General features: G+C 51.5%; 1 protein-coding gene across 4 annotated transcripts in view; it reads left to right on the top strand.

Annotated features, from left to right (window-relative positions):
* SBNO2 (strawberry notch homolog 2) overlaps nt 1–17,471 on the top strand; it is a 45,441-nt gene that overhangs the window by 19,976 nt on the left and 7,994 nt on the right. For all 4 annotated transcript variants that reach the window (XM_030466179.1, XM_030466181.1, XM_030466183.1 and 1 more), the window contains 15 exons: nt 3,590–3,754; nt 6,921–7,013; nt 7,599–7,695; nt 8,016–8,176; nt 8,552–8,685; nt 9,215–9,305; nt 10,527–10,670; nt 11,135–11,252; nt 11,420–11,525; nt 11,706–11,859; nt 12,238–12,414; nt 12,949–13,046; nt 15,141–15,223; nt 16,176–16,376; nt 16,645–16,820. In XM_030466179.1, coding sequence (XP_030322039.1) covers nt 3,590–3,754; nt 6,921–7,013; nt 7,599–7,695; nt 8,016–8,176; nt 8,552–8,685; nt 9,215–9,305; nt 10,527–10,670; nt 11,135–11,252; nt 11,420–11,525; nt 11,706–11,859; nt 12,238–12,414; nt 12,949–13,046; nt 15,141–15,223; nt 16,176–16,376; nt 16,645–16,820 — 1,998 coding nt within the window. The remainder of the gene's footprint in view (nt 1–3,589; nt 3,755–6,920; nt 7,014–7,598; nt 7,696–8,015; nt 8,177–8,551; nt 8,686–9,214; nt 9,306–10,526; nt 10,671–11,134; nt 11,253–11,419; nt 11,526–11,705; nt 11,860–12,237; nt 12,415–12,948; nt 13,047–15,140; nt 15,224–16,175; nt 16,377–16,644; nt 16,821–17,471) is intronic.

Raw genomic sequence — 17,471 nt, 5'->3', positions numbered from 1 at the left:
CCCTTTTGCAATACCCAGATTGTTTTATTTGCTCAGGCTTCTGTGTCCCCTGAATTTCCTGCACTGGCAGCAGAGGTTTAGGAGTGAGGGTTCCCGAGGTGGTGGGAGCTCTGATTGTGTTTTGTGTCCTCCTGTGGTACTTGAGACTGTTCCTGTCCGTCAGAACTTGGTCTCTAACTGCAAAGCTTGGAGCAAGTGGAGCAGCGTGGAGAACTGATCCGAGTGTTTCTGGGTCGTTTTCACAGCTTTCAGGACTTTTATTTTTAAAGCAGATGCTGGGTGCAGAAAAGCAAGGGGGATGCTTCCCAGGCAGAGCTCTGCAAGTTTATTGCCCCCTATTTAGAAAGTTTTGGGGTTTTGGCAGCTAAAAGATTTTCTCTTAGTGATGGAGTGCTCATTTTGCATCTGATAATTCTGGGTTCTGTCTTTCCTGCAACTCACCTGTCAGTGGGGCTGTGTTCCCATATCTGTGGTTTTATGTGCACTTGTATATATGTTTTATACAAACTCCCTCTGAACTCCCTGCTCTGCAGTGATCCCTTGCTGCTGTGCAGAAGTGTTTGTTTCCTCCGTGTCTGGATTGTGAGCAAATAAACCACTTATATTGATGGCTTCATAGCCAAAAATATTTTCAGGGTGTATTCTCCCTCTGGATTTAGACTTCACCTGTTCTTTCATTATTTTTAACAAAGAACTTATTTTGACTGAGGGGTCAGAAGTGTTTCCAGCAGCTGGGAGAAAGAGATCCAGTGTTTGGGTTGTTTTACCCTGACTTTTTTTCTGATCTTTTCTTAGGTTTTGATAACTTTTCAGACTTTTCTGGGGCACTGATAGAAATACTGTGTGCTGCAGTAGCATCGACTGGCGATCCGTTTGTCCTCCCAGTTCAGAAGCCCAGCAGATGATTGTCACTGATTTATCAAGCCACTCTCTAGAGCATCTTCTGAGCTGGAGACCAGACCCTGATTTCTGATCCTCTCTCTCCCATCCTGCTAGGTTGATGTAAGAAAAGAAGGTGCTGTGAGGCCCCAGCCAGCAGCCTGGTGTGGAATGGCCCTTTCTCCATTTTGTAGCAGGCTCCTGGGAACTTCATCTCCAACTTGAGGAGTGAGTTCTGAGCTGGGTTTTCACAGCAGACTTCAAGCTCTCTGCTTCTCTTGGTCCAGGGCTGGGATCTCCCAGCTTCTCCATGTTCACTCCCTTGGGGGAGGCTGAAGGAGCTGCTCCTGGTGGCTCCATGTCCATATAATCTGCTGGAGTAATTAGTCAAGGCAAGGTTTATAATGACACAGGTTGCAGTTATCAGTCTGGCCATGTATTAAACAATTACAGAGCAGTTTGTGCATAAGAAATTCTAATTTACTGGGGTTGCACTGTGCACTCCTCAGGGCGGGGATCACTCTCTTAGTGCTGTTAAGACAATGTAATTAGGTAAAAGACAAATGGGAGCCTCTTTTAAGTTAGTGACTAATGCATTGCAAATACTGCAAGAGGATGGGCTCCCCGAAGTCATTTCCAGGACTAATATTATCCTCCCTCTGCCTTGGAGGCTGATTTCCTCTTCCCTGTTTCAGCCTGGTGCCCCAGGCAGAGGGGAGAGGTGCTGGAGGTGGATCTGAAGAGGGGTGGCAGCCCAGGAGTGCAGGCTCTGGGGACAATCCAGAGGCTGCTGAACTCCTGTTCCTGGGATCTGGAGTCCAGAGGAGGAAGCAGGAGAGTGGTGATGAGCCAAGGGGAGGTGGTGGCTGGTTTGAGGTGGTTCAAGGTTACCAGAAAGCGTCTCTGCAGAGGACGTGGAAGGTTGAGAGAGGCTGCAGACCTTGGGAGGTAGGAGTTAGTGGAAAAAAATTCTCCACAGCCTGAGCAATGTTAGTGAATCCCACACCCAGAGTGCCTGCACAGCACCCAGAGCTGTGGGCTGGATGATCCAGGATGCTCTGGCCACGAAATGCCATATTTAACCCAAGTGTTCTTCTGCTTTCTGCGGTGTGAAACACAGCCCCATTCCCACAGGTCACTTAATTCCGAGATGATAAATCCAGTGCCTGCTTCAGTCTCATGGTTTCTGGGTAATCCTAAAATAGCCACAGAGATATCAGGAGCACGGAGCTGCAGAGGCAGCGCTGCCCCTCTGCCGCGGGGCTGGTGGCACTCGTGTCACACAGCAGCACGAGGAGCTGGCACTGGCAGGAGGCACAGCAGGAGTCCTGGCAGCACAGCCAGTTCCCCTTCAGCTTTTGGGTCCCCCCCATGTGGCTTCTGACAAACACAAAGGTTGCTCAGTCTCTGGCCATGCCTGCCCTGTGCACCAGCCCTCTGGCTCCTGGGGGGTGGCTCTCATCCCAGGCACCAAACGAGTCACATCTGGGGAGAAGGTGAAGGGAAGGTGTCCCGATGGCTCCAAACACTGCAAAACCATAACTTTTGCTAGCAGGGGGGGAGGTCTGACCCTGCTCTTGGCCTGGAGCCCTTAGGAACCACACGAGCGGCTCCGCTCTTCATGATTTGATGTCGGGCAGGGTTAAGTGACTTTAAAAAAAAATCTTTGGCTCTCTTTCTGCCTTGTAGTAGGAAATTGGCCCTTGACTGGAAATGAACAGTGACTTCTCCTCGTATCAGACAGCGTGGCTCTCCTGGCAGCCCTGCTGTGGTATCGCTGTGCCCCCGTGGTTATCTGTCCCAGCAGAGCTGGGCTGGCCCTGTGCTGCCAGCCCTGAGCCCTGAGCCTGCTGAGGAGCTGCAAATCTGGGTGGCAGAGTCCTCTGGGGCACCAAGGAAGAGCTGCTGGTCCCCCGGGACAGGGACACATCTCCAGCAGGACCTGTGTGCTGGAGCTTGGTGTTACTGCTGCTCCTCAGTAAACAGCAGGCAAAGTTTTTCTGCTTTGGGAAAGTTTGGAAGTGGATTTGGTGTGGAAGGAGAGCTGGGATGTGCTGGAGCCAGGGAAGGTGCCAGGGTGTGCTGGAGCTAAGGACATAGAGCAAGAAGTGCTTTTGGGCTATCAGTTCTTGCCACCAGACAAGGAACTGATGGCAGGGAGGGTATTGAAGGCTCTGAGCTGCAGCCTGTGTGACTCAAACCAACCTCATCACTGGGTTGGCACAAAAGCAAACAATGGTAATCCAGCTCAGCACAGGCTCTGGAAAAGGAGCAAGGGCAGAGCCCGATCCTTGTCACCAGAACACATTCCCTTCTTGTCCAGACTGAGAAAGGTTGGCAGATTTGATAAGGTTTATCTGGATGCACACCCGGATGACAGCAGGGCTCCTTCCCCTTACTCCTGGCAGCCTCTTTTTGTGCAGAACCTGGCGTGAGGAGGCTGATTTTTTCCAAAGCCTCCAGGTGTGGCTGTGCAATCACAACTGAACATCTGTGTCCTTGCTGGGTGTTGCTGGTACCCTGTGGGCTCCTGTGCATAAAGGCCATACTGGTGTGCACTGGTGTCCTGTGGTGTCAGGCTGAGGACGTTGCACTCCTCAGCTCACTCTGCCATCACACACAAAGTGGAGGTGGCTGCTGGATGAGCAGAAGGGAGCTCTCTGGTCTTCTCCTCCTGCCCCCTCTCACTATGGACATTTCTCCATTCCAGGATTCTTCATACCTCGATGAGCTCCCCAACAGCAATTCCCTCTTCTCCTCCCCTGCGGATTCCCTCTCGGACATCGCGGATCCCAAGGATTTCCTGCCTGCTGACAGCCTGACCCATGTGCCAACACTATGGGATGTAAACACCCCACAGCAGAACCAAATAGAGGTATGGGCTGCTCCTCATCCATCCTCCCATCAGACATTCCTCCCTCCAGGGGGGAAGCTGCAGTGTGGTGCTGATGTTTTGTGGCTGCAAACATGACTGGAGAAGGGAAAGGGTGACATGGTTACACATCCTTGGGTGTCCTGGAAGCAGAAGAGAACCTGGGCATCCTCAGAGGGTTGTGTGCTCTCTGGGAGTGCTGTGCAGGCTCTTGCTCTTTCCCTGATGGCTGTGGCAGGTGATGTATCCTGAAATATTCAGGATATTCAGGTTTCAGTTCAGGTTAAATTCAGTCCCAGAGCGGCCTGTGGCAGGAGATGGACTCCAGCAAAAACACCACTCCATGGGTCCTTAGCTGTCCCCAGCAGGAGCCACCACCACTTGTTTATTCTCCATGGCAAATATTTTAGTAACAATGACTAAAAACCCAAACTCTGCCTCAGCTGAAGGCTAACACTTTGTGTTTACTTTGTGAGTCCAAGTCCCCCCAAGCTTTTGCATCCCTGAGTTTTCCCGGGCGTGCGATCTCCTGGCAGTCCCGTGGCAACATGTGGTTCTGTGCATTTTTACCAGCCTCCTGCCATCTGGTTTCCCTCATCTGTTGGGACTGATTACTCACTATTGCACAACCTGGTATCACTCACTGTGGGCAGCCAGCAGCTTTGTTGGTGCTGGGAACGTTATCAAACACATTGCTGCAGCTCTGGGTCTCCTCTCTGGCGGCCCTGCTGTTTTCCTTTGTAGGTTTTGTGAAGGCTGGGGGGGGAAAAGCCTTCAACGTGACTGCCCAGGAGGCAATCTGGGCTGCCTGTGCTTTAGTCAGTGTTGTATTTGAGGTTCTGTGGTGTTTAGAGGCTGTGATTTGTAACTAGCAGAGTGTCAGACTGTATTTCCGTGATGCTGCTGTCACCGCTTGGGATGGGATCCTGACTCTGCAGCACTTCTGCTCTGCTGCTGCTGCTCTGTGCCTTGGTGACAGGCTGGCATTGAAGGAGTGTGGCTTGGTGACAGGCTGGCATTGAAGGAATGTGGCTTGGTGGTCCCTGGGACTTGGGAGATCAGAGCTCCTGCCTTGCTGAGGCTCTCTCTGAGATCTCAGGGCACTGTGCAGCCCTCAGTCACCCGAGCTCTTGCTGATCTCTGAGATTTGATCTCAGTGGGAAGAGATGAACAGTCTGAACAAAAGGATTGGCTGAAGACATCACAGGCTCATAAACTGGATGATTAAATAGAAGACAGCTACATCCCCCAAGACAGAGGAGGCATGTGCCTTATCACTCCTGGTCTCCTGTTACTGTTGGTTTTTTACGTAGGGGCCTTTAAATCACTGCAGAAATTGTTCTGTGGTGTCCTGCCCAGGTGGGCTCTGGTTGAGATACTCCATGCCTAAACAAGCTTGTAGCTTTGCATCTGTGGAGTACAGAAAAAACCTTACAGCAGCAAGCTGTCCTAAGTGCAGGAATGGCAGTGAGAACCAGGTACAGGACATGGACGTGTGAGGCTGGCAGAGCAGCTCCCTGAGCTCTTTCCATGCTGTTCCTCACGTCCTGCCCTCGCCCCTTCTTGTCCTCCAGAGCACTTAGGTTCAGATAAGGCCAATTAACTCCTTGGAATTCCGTTTATAAATTACTTCCTTTTGAAAAGAATCTCAAGCTATTTTAAACATTGTCTTATCTGTGTGTTTGCTGCAAACAGAAGTGGATGGGGGGTCCGTTTGGGTGGGATTTTTTTGTTTCTCTTTTTTAATTTGTTTGGCATTTCCTGGCATTAAGTACATCTTTGTCCTGAGATTTCAGTTTCAGCTTTGCATGGGAGGTGGTGGCTCCCAGGATAAATGGATTGCTGGGCTGCCTGATGATTGGCAGCTGCTTTATTAATGTGAATTTCAAGTATGGATTTTTTCTGGCTGTTAAAGGGGACAAACAATCTGTTGCAAAATCTCCAGGCAGTGAGCAAAACTGGAGACAACCATCACAGTGAGACTCTGCAGGGCTGCACATTTCCAGCTGACTCAGGAAGCCTTATCTGGGGTGTCCAGTGCTGCAGCTTTAGGTGGGGTGTTGGTGATGGAGAGGAAGTGGCCAGGCAGAGCTGCCCCTGCCCAGTTATCTGTAAAGAAAGGAGATAAATATCATGTGTGAGCTCTGTTTCCCATGTCAGGAATGGCTGTGGGGGGAAGAGCTACTCCACTGTTCATTTGTTTTTTGCAGGGCTTAGCAGACAAAACACACTTGGCTTCATTTGTAATGAAGTTGTGAAATTTTAAAAATAGTTCCTGGGATCCCTTCTGTCTTCTCACAGCTGTCTCAAGAGTTTTGCTTTTTGTGACACCCGAGGTGAGGCTGTGCCCAAGCTGAGCTGGGCTAGCCAGGATCTGTACTTGGACAAGGGCAGTGCAGCATGTCCTGCCCTCCCAGCACATCTGGGCCTTTCTCTTGACTGAGAAGAAACTTCTGCAGAGCTCAGATTTGTAGGTGGAGATGTTTCACCTGCTCTCCAGATTTGTTGGCACTGAAAATAGCTCTTCCATCCAGCTTCCTTCTGGTAATTCTGACTCAGGCTTCCAGTAATGGAGGGTGTTTTTTTCTTCTTTTTATTTTTTTTTTTTAATTAAAAAAAAAAAAAAGGAAATAATCAGTGTTTATGCTTAAGAACTTCCCATCTTTCACTTCTGGTGGAGTGTGGGTCTTAAAGTCTGGCACTTTAAGCTTGGAGTGGTGCTGCTCCAGGAGATGCTGATGGCTTTGGATGCCCTGAGCTGCTGGGGTCACCTCTCTCCCTGGTGGGAAATGTCAGTGGGATTTTGTTTGCATAGGGGCAGACAAAGAATCTCCTCCATGGTGCCTTCATCTTCATCTTGGAAGCCCTCCTAACTGCCTGGATGATCCAAAGCCCTGAGCTGGTTCCTGGGGAGACCCAGGGAGACCCCAGCCCTGCCAGCCTGATGGGGTCTGGGTGCAGCTGGAGCTCCTCCTGGGTCTTGGGGCTGGGATCCTCATCTCTGTAGATTTCTTAGTTTCCAGAATTATTGCTCAGGGCTTTTCACTCCCAAACAGAACATGCTCAAGTCCACTGGCACCACCAGGGTGGAAGAGCACAGGTATCTTTTCTGTTGGGGTTGGAGGGTGAGGGTTAGACTGATTCCTCACCTCTGCCCTTTCTGTTCCAGCTCTTCTCACCCAGTGGATCCTTCACTGGCTTAAACAACTTGAATGACCACGTTCCTGCTGTCCCCAACACCCCACTCCTCATAAGCTACCAGGTGAGAGCAGTGGTTGCCTGGGGGGGAATTGGCCTCCAGGCTCTTAAGGTCTCAGTGTGGGGCATCACCAGGGACAGACAAGTCCCTGCCCCTTCCCTCAAGCCTCTGACACCTCCCTTGCTGGAACCTCCCTGTCCTAGAGGATGGTTTGGGCTTTCTCCCCAGCTAAACCAGCACAGTGTATCCAGGCTGCTCTTCCTGGAACTGCAGGACTTTGCTGTAATCTGCTGAGTTTGTCCCATGCTGAGTTTGGAGCTGGTTCTGGTTCCTTACACTGGGCCAAATCAGGGCACAGTGGGGCAGAATTTGGGGCTTAGCCCACAGCTCCTCTGGAGAGGGCTGGAAACATCTGTCCCTAATTTGTGTGCACCAGACATTGAAAGTTGCTCTTCAAGCCCTGGCTGGTCCCTGGGGTGGGCTCTCAGATGGTTTCCTTGTGTCCCTGTAGGCTATAAATGAGATTAATTGTGTTTGGAGGGTCTGTGGGTTTGCATAGGGGAGGTTTAAATGGGACTTTCTGGCACTGTGTGTGTCAGGAGCTCAGGCAGAACATTAACATTTGGTCAATGCTGTGGTTCTTCTCAGTCTCAGGCTACTGCAGAGGAGGAAGATGAAGCTGAGGAGGAAGAAACAGAAGAGTTGGGGCAAACGGAGACCTATGCAGAATATGTCCCTTCAAAGTGTGAGTCCCTCCTAACAGTGGACCAGGCTGATCACCTGCTCCTCTTTTTTACCTGTGCATGGCTTGTGATTTCCTGGAGGAACTGTGCCAGTGCACTGATCCTTTGCTCATGCTGTGGTAATTTAACAGCACACTTTCCTGGTGCTTGCTTTTGGGGCTGTTTCTGGCAGTCTGGAATCAGGGAAAAGCAAAGAGCAGGGCTTGGGTTCATCTCTTCTGCTGCTCCTGAGCTCCAGCCTGTCCATGGGAAGGCTGCAATCCTTCTGGAGGTGCCTCGTGGGACTGAAGGACTTGAGCTGTCTGTTTTCTGTCTCCTTTAGCCAAGATTGGGAAGCACCATCCTGACCTGGTGGTTGAGACAAGCACTCTGTCCAGTGTCCCCCCTCCTGACATCACCTACAGCCTCTCCCTGCCCCGCTCCGTGGCTGACAAAGGTTCCCTCTCTGCACTACAGCTGGAAGCCATCATCTATGCCTGCCAGGTACAGGGCCACCTCCTCTGTCTTAAGCTAGAGAGAAACTGCCTTTTGTTTGTTCTGGTGTGTTTTAAAACAATCTGGGATGTAGGTGATGGAGCTTTGGTGTCTGGCATTTTAAATGCCTTCTGAAATGGTTCTTTGAAGCTGGGGGACTTCTCTAGGGTGTATTTCCCCAGGAAGGCAGAACTCTTGGCTTTTGTTACATTTCCCACTTGGCTGCAGCACTTGCTCATTCCTGCTGTTGTTTATCTGAGCAGGAAGTGCCCTGGCACGGATGGGATATGTGAAAGGGTTAAGTGAGGCTCTTACAAGCTCTCATTAAAGCTGTTAGCAAAGGCAAATTGAGTTTAATTTCCAGTTCTGTTCTTGATTTTGCAGCAACATGAAGTTTTATTACCCAATGGGCAGCGAGCTGGATTCCTCATTGGGGATGGTGCTGGAGTTGGAAAGGGCAGGACAGTTGCAGGCATCATCTTTGAAAATTATCTTAAAGGGAGGAAAAAGGCCCTGTGGTAAGTGGTTGTGTTTTGGGGTTTTTTTTTTCACTTCTCTTTTCCCGTAAGACCTTGGAGTTAGTTTGGGTCTGGGAGTAAGGAATTCCTTAGTGCTGATGTTGGCTCTGTAGCTGACTCATGCCTGGGTAAGTCGTTTCCACCTCTTGGTGCCTGTTTGGTGGTGTGGAATGGGAATATTTCTCCTGCAGTGGTGATGGAGAATGAATCACTGTGAGCCAGCAGATTGTGTCCCCCTTGGAGTGCAGCACTGAGCCTCCCTTGCTCTCTTTGAAGCTGGTGGAATTCTATTCCTGGACTTCCCAGGGGTGTTTGTGGGCTTCCCAGGTGCTGGCTCAAGCCCTTGGAGTGTTGGGGTTTTTACTGCAGAGCAGACAGAGCTCGTCCTGAGTGGCAGCCTGGGGCCTGCAGTTGGATCTGTAGGGTGGGCAGTGGGCACTGCCCCTCCTCCTGCTGCCTCAGTCAGAGCTGCTCATCCCTGGGTGTGCCCCAGCCCTGGAGATAACCAGCCCCACGGCTTGCTTTGCAGGTTCAGTGTCTCCAATGATCTCAAGTATGATGCTGAGAGAGACCTGAAGGACATTGAGGCCTCCCACATCCCTGTGCATGCTTTGAATAAGGTAGGGAGGGAAGCTGTGGAGGTGTTCAGCAGGTGGATGGATGGATGGATGGATGGATCTGCTTCAGCAGGGGAACCAACCCCCCCTCCTGCCTGCTCCTGGCTGGTGGCCCTGCCAGCAGCACACAGCAAACTCTTTGCTCTTCCCTTCCCTCAGCTCCTGCTTCCCACTCTGCACTCCTGCTATTTGTGTGTCCTCTGCAGAGCTCTGCAGGGACCATGAAGCTGGATCCTGCAGGCAGTGAGAGACCCCCCAGGGGAGTGCAGAGTACAGCAGGATCTAAACCTTTCTCAGAGTTCCTGAGGAGTCGTGTGGAGGGAACAGCCCCTGTTAGATGTTGGATGTTGGCTCTCCTGGGCTAACATTTCCCAGCTCTGGTTTCAGGGAATCTCTTTTCATGCATGTGGAAGGTACAGATTGGTGTCTGGCAGGGGCTATGGGTAGGTGGTGCCATGGCTGAGCACATCAGGAGGTTTTCAGACTTTATTCCAGCTATTCAGGGATGAGGATGAAGTATTTCTCAAAAGAAAAGAGCAGCAGTTGTGTCCACTGCACTCCTGCCTGCTGCACTGAAACCTTCTCTGGTTTTCAGTGTTCTGAACAACCACCTCATACCAAGGCAGTGGAAACCACATGGATCCAACACCTCTGAATGCACTCCATTAAGGGCCTGAAAGGAATGTTTGTTTTCAGACCCAAAAAGGCTATAAATGGAACTTTCTTCAGATTGAGACCATGGGGTTTTTTGCCTTTACCTTTTATTTTGTTACAGGTGGGACCCGTGACAGTCAGATAGGCAACAATCTCACCTGGTCCAAGAGAAAATTATTTTCTGGAAGTAATTAAAACAGATGGGAGAGCTCCAAACAAATAAACATTCTGAACTGTTGCTTAAAAAAGCAAAGTGACTTTGGTTAGCCAGGGAAGGGAAGTCCTAGCACGGTCTCCACATTTCTCTGTGTGTGTCCAGATGTGCTGACACATTGCTCAGTGGAACTTCTCCAGACCTTTGAAGTCCCTGTCATCACCACATCCCAGTGCCAAATAGAAGTGCTAAAGACATCAGCTACCCACAGCCTTGGTCCCTTCTGCTCTCAGCCTGGGTTTTGTTCTTGCAGGCAGGAGTGTGTGTCCTGCAGAGCCACAGCACACTCAGCAGAATTGATTGTGGGCAAAGAAGAGTCATGGATGTGTGTGCTCTTGTTCTTCCTCTTCCTGCAGATTAAATATGGTGACACAGCTACCTCAGAAGGAGTCCTCTTTGCCACTTATTCTGCACTGATTGGTGAGAGCCAGGCAGGTGGGCAGCACAGGACACGATTAAAGCAGATTTTGGACTGGTGCAGAGAAAACTTTGATGGAGTTGTATCCTTTAATAAAAAAACCTCAAACCGACAGCCAACAAACCCAAAAAGGCTGAAGAGAGAAGAGCTGCATGATTGTGAGTGTGTTTCACCAAGGAACAAAGAGCTTGGGGCCACCTGAAGGCACTGGGAGCAGCCTGGTGCCTGGGGTGGATGTTTCAGTGCTGTGAGCTCACAGATCCCCCCCAGGCTCCTCTCTCCTCCTCCAGGTAGTGGGAAGAATGCAGCTGGGGTTAACTCTTCAGGGTTTCTTCCTCAGCATTACAAGACACACCTTGGGCTTGAAGGGGGAGGGAAGTGACTTTGGGCTCTGAGGAGCACAGGACCAGGCAAACCCAGCAGCTTTCAGGCAGTGTGTGGGACAGGTCAGTCCTGTTGGTGCTGGGCTGGGTTGTATTTTCTGTCTGCTCCCATCCTCTGGGGATGAAAACAGATCTGTTCTCCTTAACTGAGATTCCCCTCCAGATTGTCTTTGATGAATGCCACAAAGCCAAAAATGCCAATTCTACCAAAATGGGCAAAGCAGTGCTGGACCTGCAGAACAAGCTGCCTCAAGCAAGGGTTGTTTATGCCAGTGCCACAGGTGAGCTGCTGACAGCACTTCTGATCTGAGGGATGCCCTTGAGATGTGAGCACAGAGGCCTCTGAGGCACGAGGCCAAATGACTCTGCTCTTAAGAGTTCCCTTTACTTGGGTCAGAACCATTCATGACCTCTGTGGTTTTGTTGACAGTGAGTTCTGTCCCCACAGGTGCCTCTGAGCCAAAAAACATGATTTACATGAGCCGCCTGGGGATCTGGGGGGAGGGCACCCCCTTCAGAGCATTTGATGAGTTCCTGCATGCAATTGAAAAGAGGTGAGTCCCACTCTGCCTCCCTTTCCACGTGGTGTGGGGTTTGTGGCAGCCTTTGGAAGTGGTTGTGATGCCCGAGGACAATATCTGAGGGCAGCTCAAGCCAGAGGGTTCTGCAGAAACCCCTTCCTGGTGCTGCCCTGCAGCAGAGAAAGGGTTTCAGAGCTGTCCTTCCTCTTCCAGGGGAGTTGGTGCAATGGAGATTGTGGCAATGGACATGAAGGTCAGTGGGATGTACATTGCCAGGCAGCTCAGTTTCACTGGAGTGACCTTCAGGATCGAGGAGATCCTGCTGGATGAGCAGTACAAGATTGTCTACGACAAGGCAGCCAAGTTGGTGAGCTGGTCCTGCTGCAGGGATGTTTCCTTGTGCTTTGGGGATGGCCACTTCTGTGTGGGAGGGTTTGAGGACTGTTAACATGGCAACAACTACAAACTGAGCTTGTTCAAAAGGAAGAAAACAGGCACACACACACTCAGCTTATGTAAAAAAAAAAAAAAAAGAAGCATCTTCTACTTTCTTGCTTCTATTTTAAAGTTCCACATTTGCAAAGCAGAGCTTGCAACATGATGCTAATGCAGAGAGAATGACCAGGCTGTTCACCCAGCCCAGCACAGGGGCACAAACACTGATGTGAAATCAGATTATCAGCCTTCTGCACAGCAGGGATGAAAATGAAGACATTAACTCAGCCTTTCTTGGTGTTGTCTGCAGTGGGCAGAGGCCTTGCTGGTGTTCCAGCAGGCAGCTGACTGGATCGGGTTGGAGTCTCGGAAGTCCTTGTGGGGTCAGTTCTGGTCAGCCCACCAGCGCTTCTTCAAATATCTCTGCATTGCTGCTAAAGTCGAGCGACTCGTTGAGCTGGCCAAGGATGAGCTAGCCAAGGACAAGGTGTGGTAGCCCAACCTGCCTGCACTGCCAGCAGCCACCACTCACACTTGAAAAGTGATTTTTTTGTTTGTTTTTTGTCGTGGGCAGCCAAGGGGAGTTAATCAGTGCCCAGCAGTTTCAAACCTCCCTGAGGGTGACTTTCTCTCCACGTTACCCAGTGAGGTGCAGGGTCCTGAGAACATTCACGGGCAGTTAAAATGGCCCTGTCCCCCCAGGCAGCACCCACTGCTCATTTGTGAATACTGAAACAGTATTTGGGGTCACACTGAAGCTAGAAGAGGTGCCAGATCCTTCATCTTAAGCACAGCTCTGGCCTCCTATCCATCTGGGTGTAACTTGGGAATTTTAGGCAGAAACAACCTAGCAGAGGCAGTCAGCTTCTGGAGTGATCCCTCCGGAGGCGTGGGGTTTGGATGCTGAGAGGTTTGGGATGGTTCTTGCTCAGGGGCTGTGCTACAGGCCCAGCAGATACCTGGGGCAGGGTCCAATGTCCAGCTGGTGAGCAGCAGTTTGTCCTCCCTTGTGTCCCTGCAGTGTGTTGTCATCGGGCTGCAGTCCACCGGGGAGGCTCGGACCAGAGAAGTCTTGGATGAGAACGATGGGCACCTGAATTGTTTTGTCTCTGCTGCAGAGTGAGTTCAGATCCCTCTTCTTCTGCTGGGGGGGATGCACGGGAGGCTGGAGGTGTGCTCAGGAGAGCCCTGCCCTGGGGCCACGTCCCACTTGTAGTTCTGGAAATGCAGTTTCATGAGGCCTCACCCTGTGCAAGCTTTAAAAGGAGAGGACACACAGCTGGAGCCTTCAGGCAGTTTCCTCACCTAGAGACTGGATTTTGAAGTTCCCCTTGGTCCAACCCTGTGTGAACAACCTGATCCATCTCCCTACACACATAAAAGAATGAGCAGGTGTAGGAGAGCCAGAAATGTGAGCTCAGATGGTGTTTGTGTGGGCCTGACTCTGGAAAATGAAGAAATGAGCAGGAGAGTCACAGAGGCTGAGGGGAGGATGTGAGGCAGGTGGGGCAGGGGGGTTCAGTTCACCAGTGTTGGCTCAGAGCAGGGTGTGCAAGGCAGCACCAGTGTCCTGGTGGTGTTGGAGCTGAGGGATGGGGTGGTTGTGGCTGTGCTGTGCCAGCAGCAGGACTCGTCCTCCCTTTCAGCAGAGAGTGAGGCTGATGCTCCCCCTTGTTCCTGCACCTCTCAGGAGCATCAGCCATGGCCGTGGGTGCTCCTGCATGATGGGGGGGTTGGGTTGAGTTGCATTTTCTCTGTTCTGCAGGCAACAGGGCTGTTTGTGTTTCCTTTTCAAGTGACTTGAACACAGGTGATGCCAGAGGCTCTGTGTGTGTGTGTGTGTGTGTCCCTTCTTGGGGGGGCCTTGTGTAGGTCTGTGTCACTCTGCTGTCTCCAGTCCATGACTAAAGCCAAATACCAGCTTGGTGACAGTGCATGAGGCGAGTCTGACAGCTGCTTGGATTGATTTGGTCTCTTGGATTGCTTTCTGCATCACAGAATTCAGAGGAATTGAGTCCAGGGGACCTTGTGGTCCCTTTGGGCCTCGCTCAGCTGCCCAAGGAGGAGGAGGCTGTTGGTGCTCATGGACCCTGCTCAATCCTGTCCCCTGAGTGAGAGGCAAGAGCTCTGTGTGTGTGGCTCCTGGTGTCTGCTCAGCCCCCAAGGCAGTGTCCTGGTTTTACAGCACTTTAGGGGATTTCTGGAGAGGAGCGTGCTGGGAAGCAGCAGTTGTTTAAAAGATGCCGAGAATCGGGGTTAAAAATAAAAATCCATTCATTTATCAGTGAGTGGATACCAGCCCAGCCCTTGGAAGGGAAGGAGGGGAGTGCAAATGTTGGGAATCTGAGCCAGATTTCATGGCAGGGAGGCTGCAGGCCTGAGAGTGAGTCCTTGTGGTTAGAGCCCGGGACAAAAGGGCCCCACAATCCCAGCACAGGGCTCAGCCCCTTCAGGGAGCAACACTCCCTGTCTGCAGCCCCTCAGAGTTCCCTCCCTGCTTCCCAAGACTCCCTTTTTCTCTCAGGGACAAGCTGTCATGTCCATACCTCTCAGCTTTTCATTTCAACATTTTTTTTTTTCCAACCAGAGCTCATCCAGCACAACCTCCTCATTGCACTGAGGTTCACCCCCACCCAGCAGCCAGCATTTAAGCATTTGCTCTTTTTATTTGCAGAGCAGCCCACAGACACATTTGCTTTCCACCTCTTATGATTTTTTTTCCATCACCTGAAACCACTATGGATCTGTGTTTTGCCACTTTTCTCTTTTTGGTGGGCAAGCAGGACCCCTTCCTCTCAACCACAGGACTTGGTGGAGCACCAGCTGCTGGTGGGCTCTGCTGCCAGAGCATGGAGAGGGACTGGGATACTGAGACTTACTGGGTTTTCCAGTAGTGATGCAACAGCTTCCCAGTGTAGTGTTTCCCATTTAAAACTCCCTCTTAGTTGCTCCATGAAGCTCTTGCAACTTTGCTTGCCGTGGGGCAGGGCAGGTGGGACCAGGGCTTTTTCTGGTGTTGCACAGCCCTCAGCACCTTCTTTTCCATGTTCCATTTCCACACTGTGGCTGGCTGGTCATGCAGCAGTAACTGTGGTGCAGGATTCAACCCTCTCTCCTGACCTGTGGGGCTGTCACAACTACACGTTGCTACGTGATAACCAGCAGATGTTCCTACTCCTGGTAGCTGGAATAAATTTTGCATCTTACTTTCAGAGGCGTCTTTCTATCACTAATTCAGAAGCACTTTCCTTCAACCAAAAGAAAGAGAGAAAAAGGAACTGGCATTAAAAGAAAACGTAAGAGCACACTCCACTGCCCAGCATCTGACCTCCTGCCTTGCTGCTTCACCCCAGACACTCAGCTTTTTCTTTTTCTTTTTCCCTTCTCCCTACTTCACGCCTTTTGCTGCTCTGCCCTGGTTTTGGTTTGCCCTCCCACACATCTCCTCTCGCTCTCTCTCATCTGGAGGATGTAGATCCTCACCTCCACCATTGCCCAGGAGCTTTGCCCCTCTCCCAGCTGCTTTCTCACCCGGACTGGTGGGCAGATGCCCCAAGTCCCAGCTGCCTGTCTGCAGCAGGGGGTTGGTTCTCCACTACCCCTGACTTATCGAATGGCAGGTGTCCTAGGGGAAAAAAAACCAACCAAAAACCTCTTCTCTGCCAAATTCTTGGCTGTAGCTGCAGGTAAGAAGAGTTTGGGGATTTCTCCTCCAGTGGGATGTGGGAAAAGGGGTAAGAGGGGACAGCAGCACTGGCAGATTGTGGAGGTTGTCCTGACTGGCTGCAGTTGCAGAGCAGCCTGGGCAAGCTGCTTTGTGAACCCTCTCACATGGCAGGGGCATGTCTTCCCATGCTTGGTAGTAAGCAGCATCCCAAAACACCAGCACATTCCTGTGTCCTGCACACTGCTCCAGGGACAGTCAGACCTGGAGGCTTCTGCCCCTGAGGAGCCAGCACTGCTCAGAGCCAGCCATGTGCTCATCCTGACGTCTGCAAACAGCTTCAGCCCCGGCACAGACTGCCTCCTCCTTCCTTTCTCTCTCTTCCTTTTTCTTACTCTCCCCCTTCCCCTCTCACCCTCCTGTAGTTCTGCCCCTACCCAAGAGGCTCTGGCTTTCCAAGATCAGCTTTTCATTTGGGGTGATCTGCCCTGGTTGGTGTTTTCTCCTCCCCAGCTGGTGCTTTGCTCATTGCTGTGCCGCAGGAACCCGGGGTCTCTCCTGATTCCATTTGCTCTGCCTTGCAGGGAAGCAGAGGGGCCGCTGCCCCAAGGCTCTGAAGGGCCTGTGTGACCCCATGGGTGTCATCAAGATCAGTGATGACAGCAGCACTGACTCTGACCTGGGGCTCGACAGTGACTTCAACTCCTCCCCGGAGTCAGTGTTTGAGACGGACGATGTCATCTTCGTCGAGCACACCTACAATGGCTTCAGCAGTGAGGACAGGGGTAAGAGCAGAGCAGGGGGTGAAGGAAGGGGCTGCAGGCAGTGAGCTGATGTGCTCAGTGTCCTGCTGTCACCAGCGAGCAGGAGGGGATCTGCCCTGCCTGCTCCTTTCCCCAGCAGAACAAGGGGAAGCACAGAGGGAACTCGCTCAGCAGCATTTATTGCAGGTCATGGTGTCTTCTCCCGCTCAGAAGCCCTTTGGCACTTTTATTTCCCCCCTCTGTTTTGCAATCACCAGGTAACACTAAGCTTTTGCACTTTATGTTGCAGGTAATTTTCACATGCTGCCTTCTCAGAAAGAGCTGCATGGCCTGAGAGAAGTAGAACATGTGGAAAAGATGAAGCAGGACCTTCTAGCAAAAGTGAAAGCACTGGGCAAAGACCTACCTCGTAATACCTTGGATGAACTCATCAATAAGCTCGGGGGCCCAGAGCATGTGGCTGAGGTACCCCTCACTATCTGGAGTGTGTTTTGGTGGCACTGGGAGACAGGAAGAGGGGGCCAGCAAAGGGGGTTTCTGCTGGACCTGGGTTTCTTCTCCTTCCCCGCAATCTGAAAAAGCTGTTGAGAAATGACTGATGAAAAGTTCAACATGAGCCATCAGGGTTCACTTGCAGCCCAAAAAGCTAACCAGATCCTGAGCTGCATCAGGAGAAGTGTGGCCAGCAGCTCAAGGGAGGGGATTCTGCTCTGGTGAGACCCCACCTGGAGTCCTGCATCCAGTTCTGGAGCCCCTGTTAGAGGAGGGACATGGAGGTGCTGGAGGGTCTTCAGAGAAGGGCCATGAGGATGATCAGAGGGCTGGAGCAGCTCTGCTGGGAAGACACAGAGAGTTGGGGTTATTCAGTCTGGAGAGGAGGAGGCTCTGAGGAGACCTTATTGGAGCCTTCCAGGGTCTGAAGGGGCTGCAAGAAAGCTGGGGAGGGACTGGGATGTCAGTAGTGATAGGACATGGGGAATGGATTCAAACTGGAGGAGGGGAGATTGAGATTGGAAGTTAGGAAGAAGTTCTTCCCCATGAGGGTGGTGAGAGCCTGGCACAGGTTGCCCAGAGAGGTGGTGGAAGCCCCATCCATCCCTGGAGGATTTTAAGGTC

The sequence above is a fragment of the Calypte anna genome, chromosome 28 (genome assembly GCF_003957555.1).
Source record: "Calypte anna isolate BGI_N300 chromosome 28, bCalAnn1_v1.p, whole genome shotgun sequence".
NCBI classification, from domain to species: Eukaryota; Metazoa; Chordata; class Aves; order Apodiformes; family Trochilidae; genus Calypte; species Calypte anna.
This window is presented reverse-complemented; position numbering and strand designations above follow the sequence as displayed.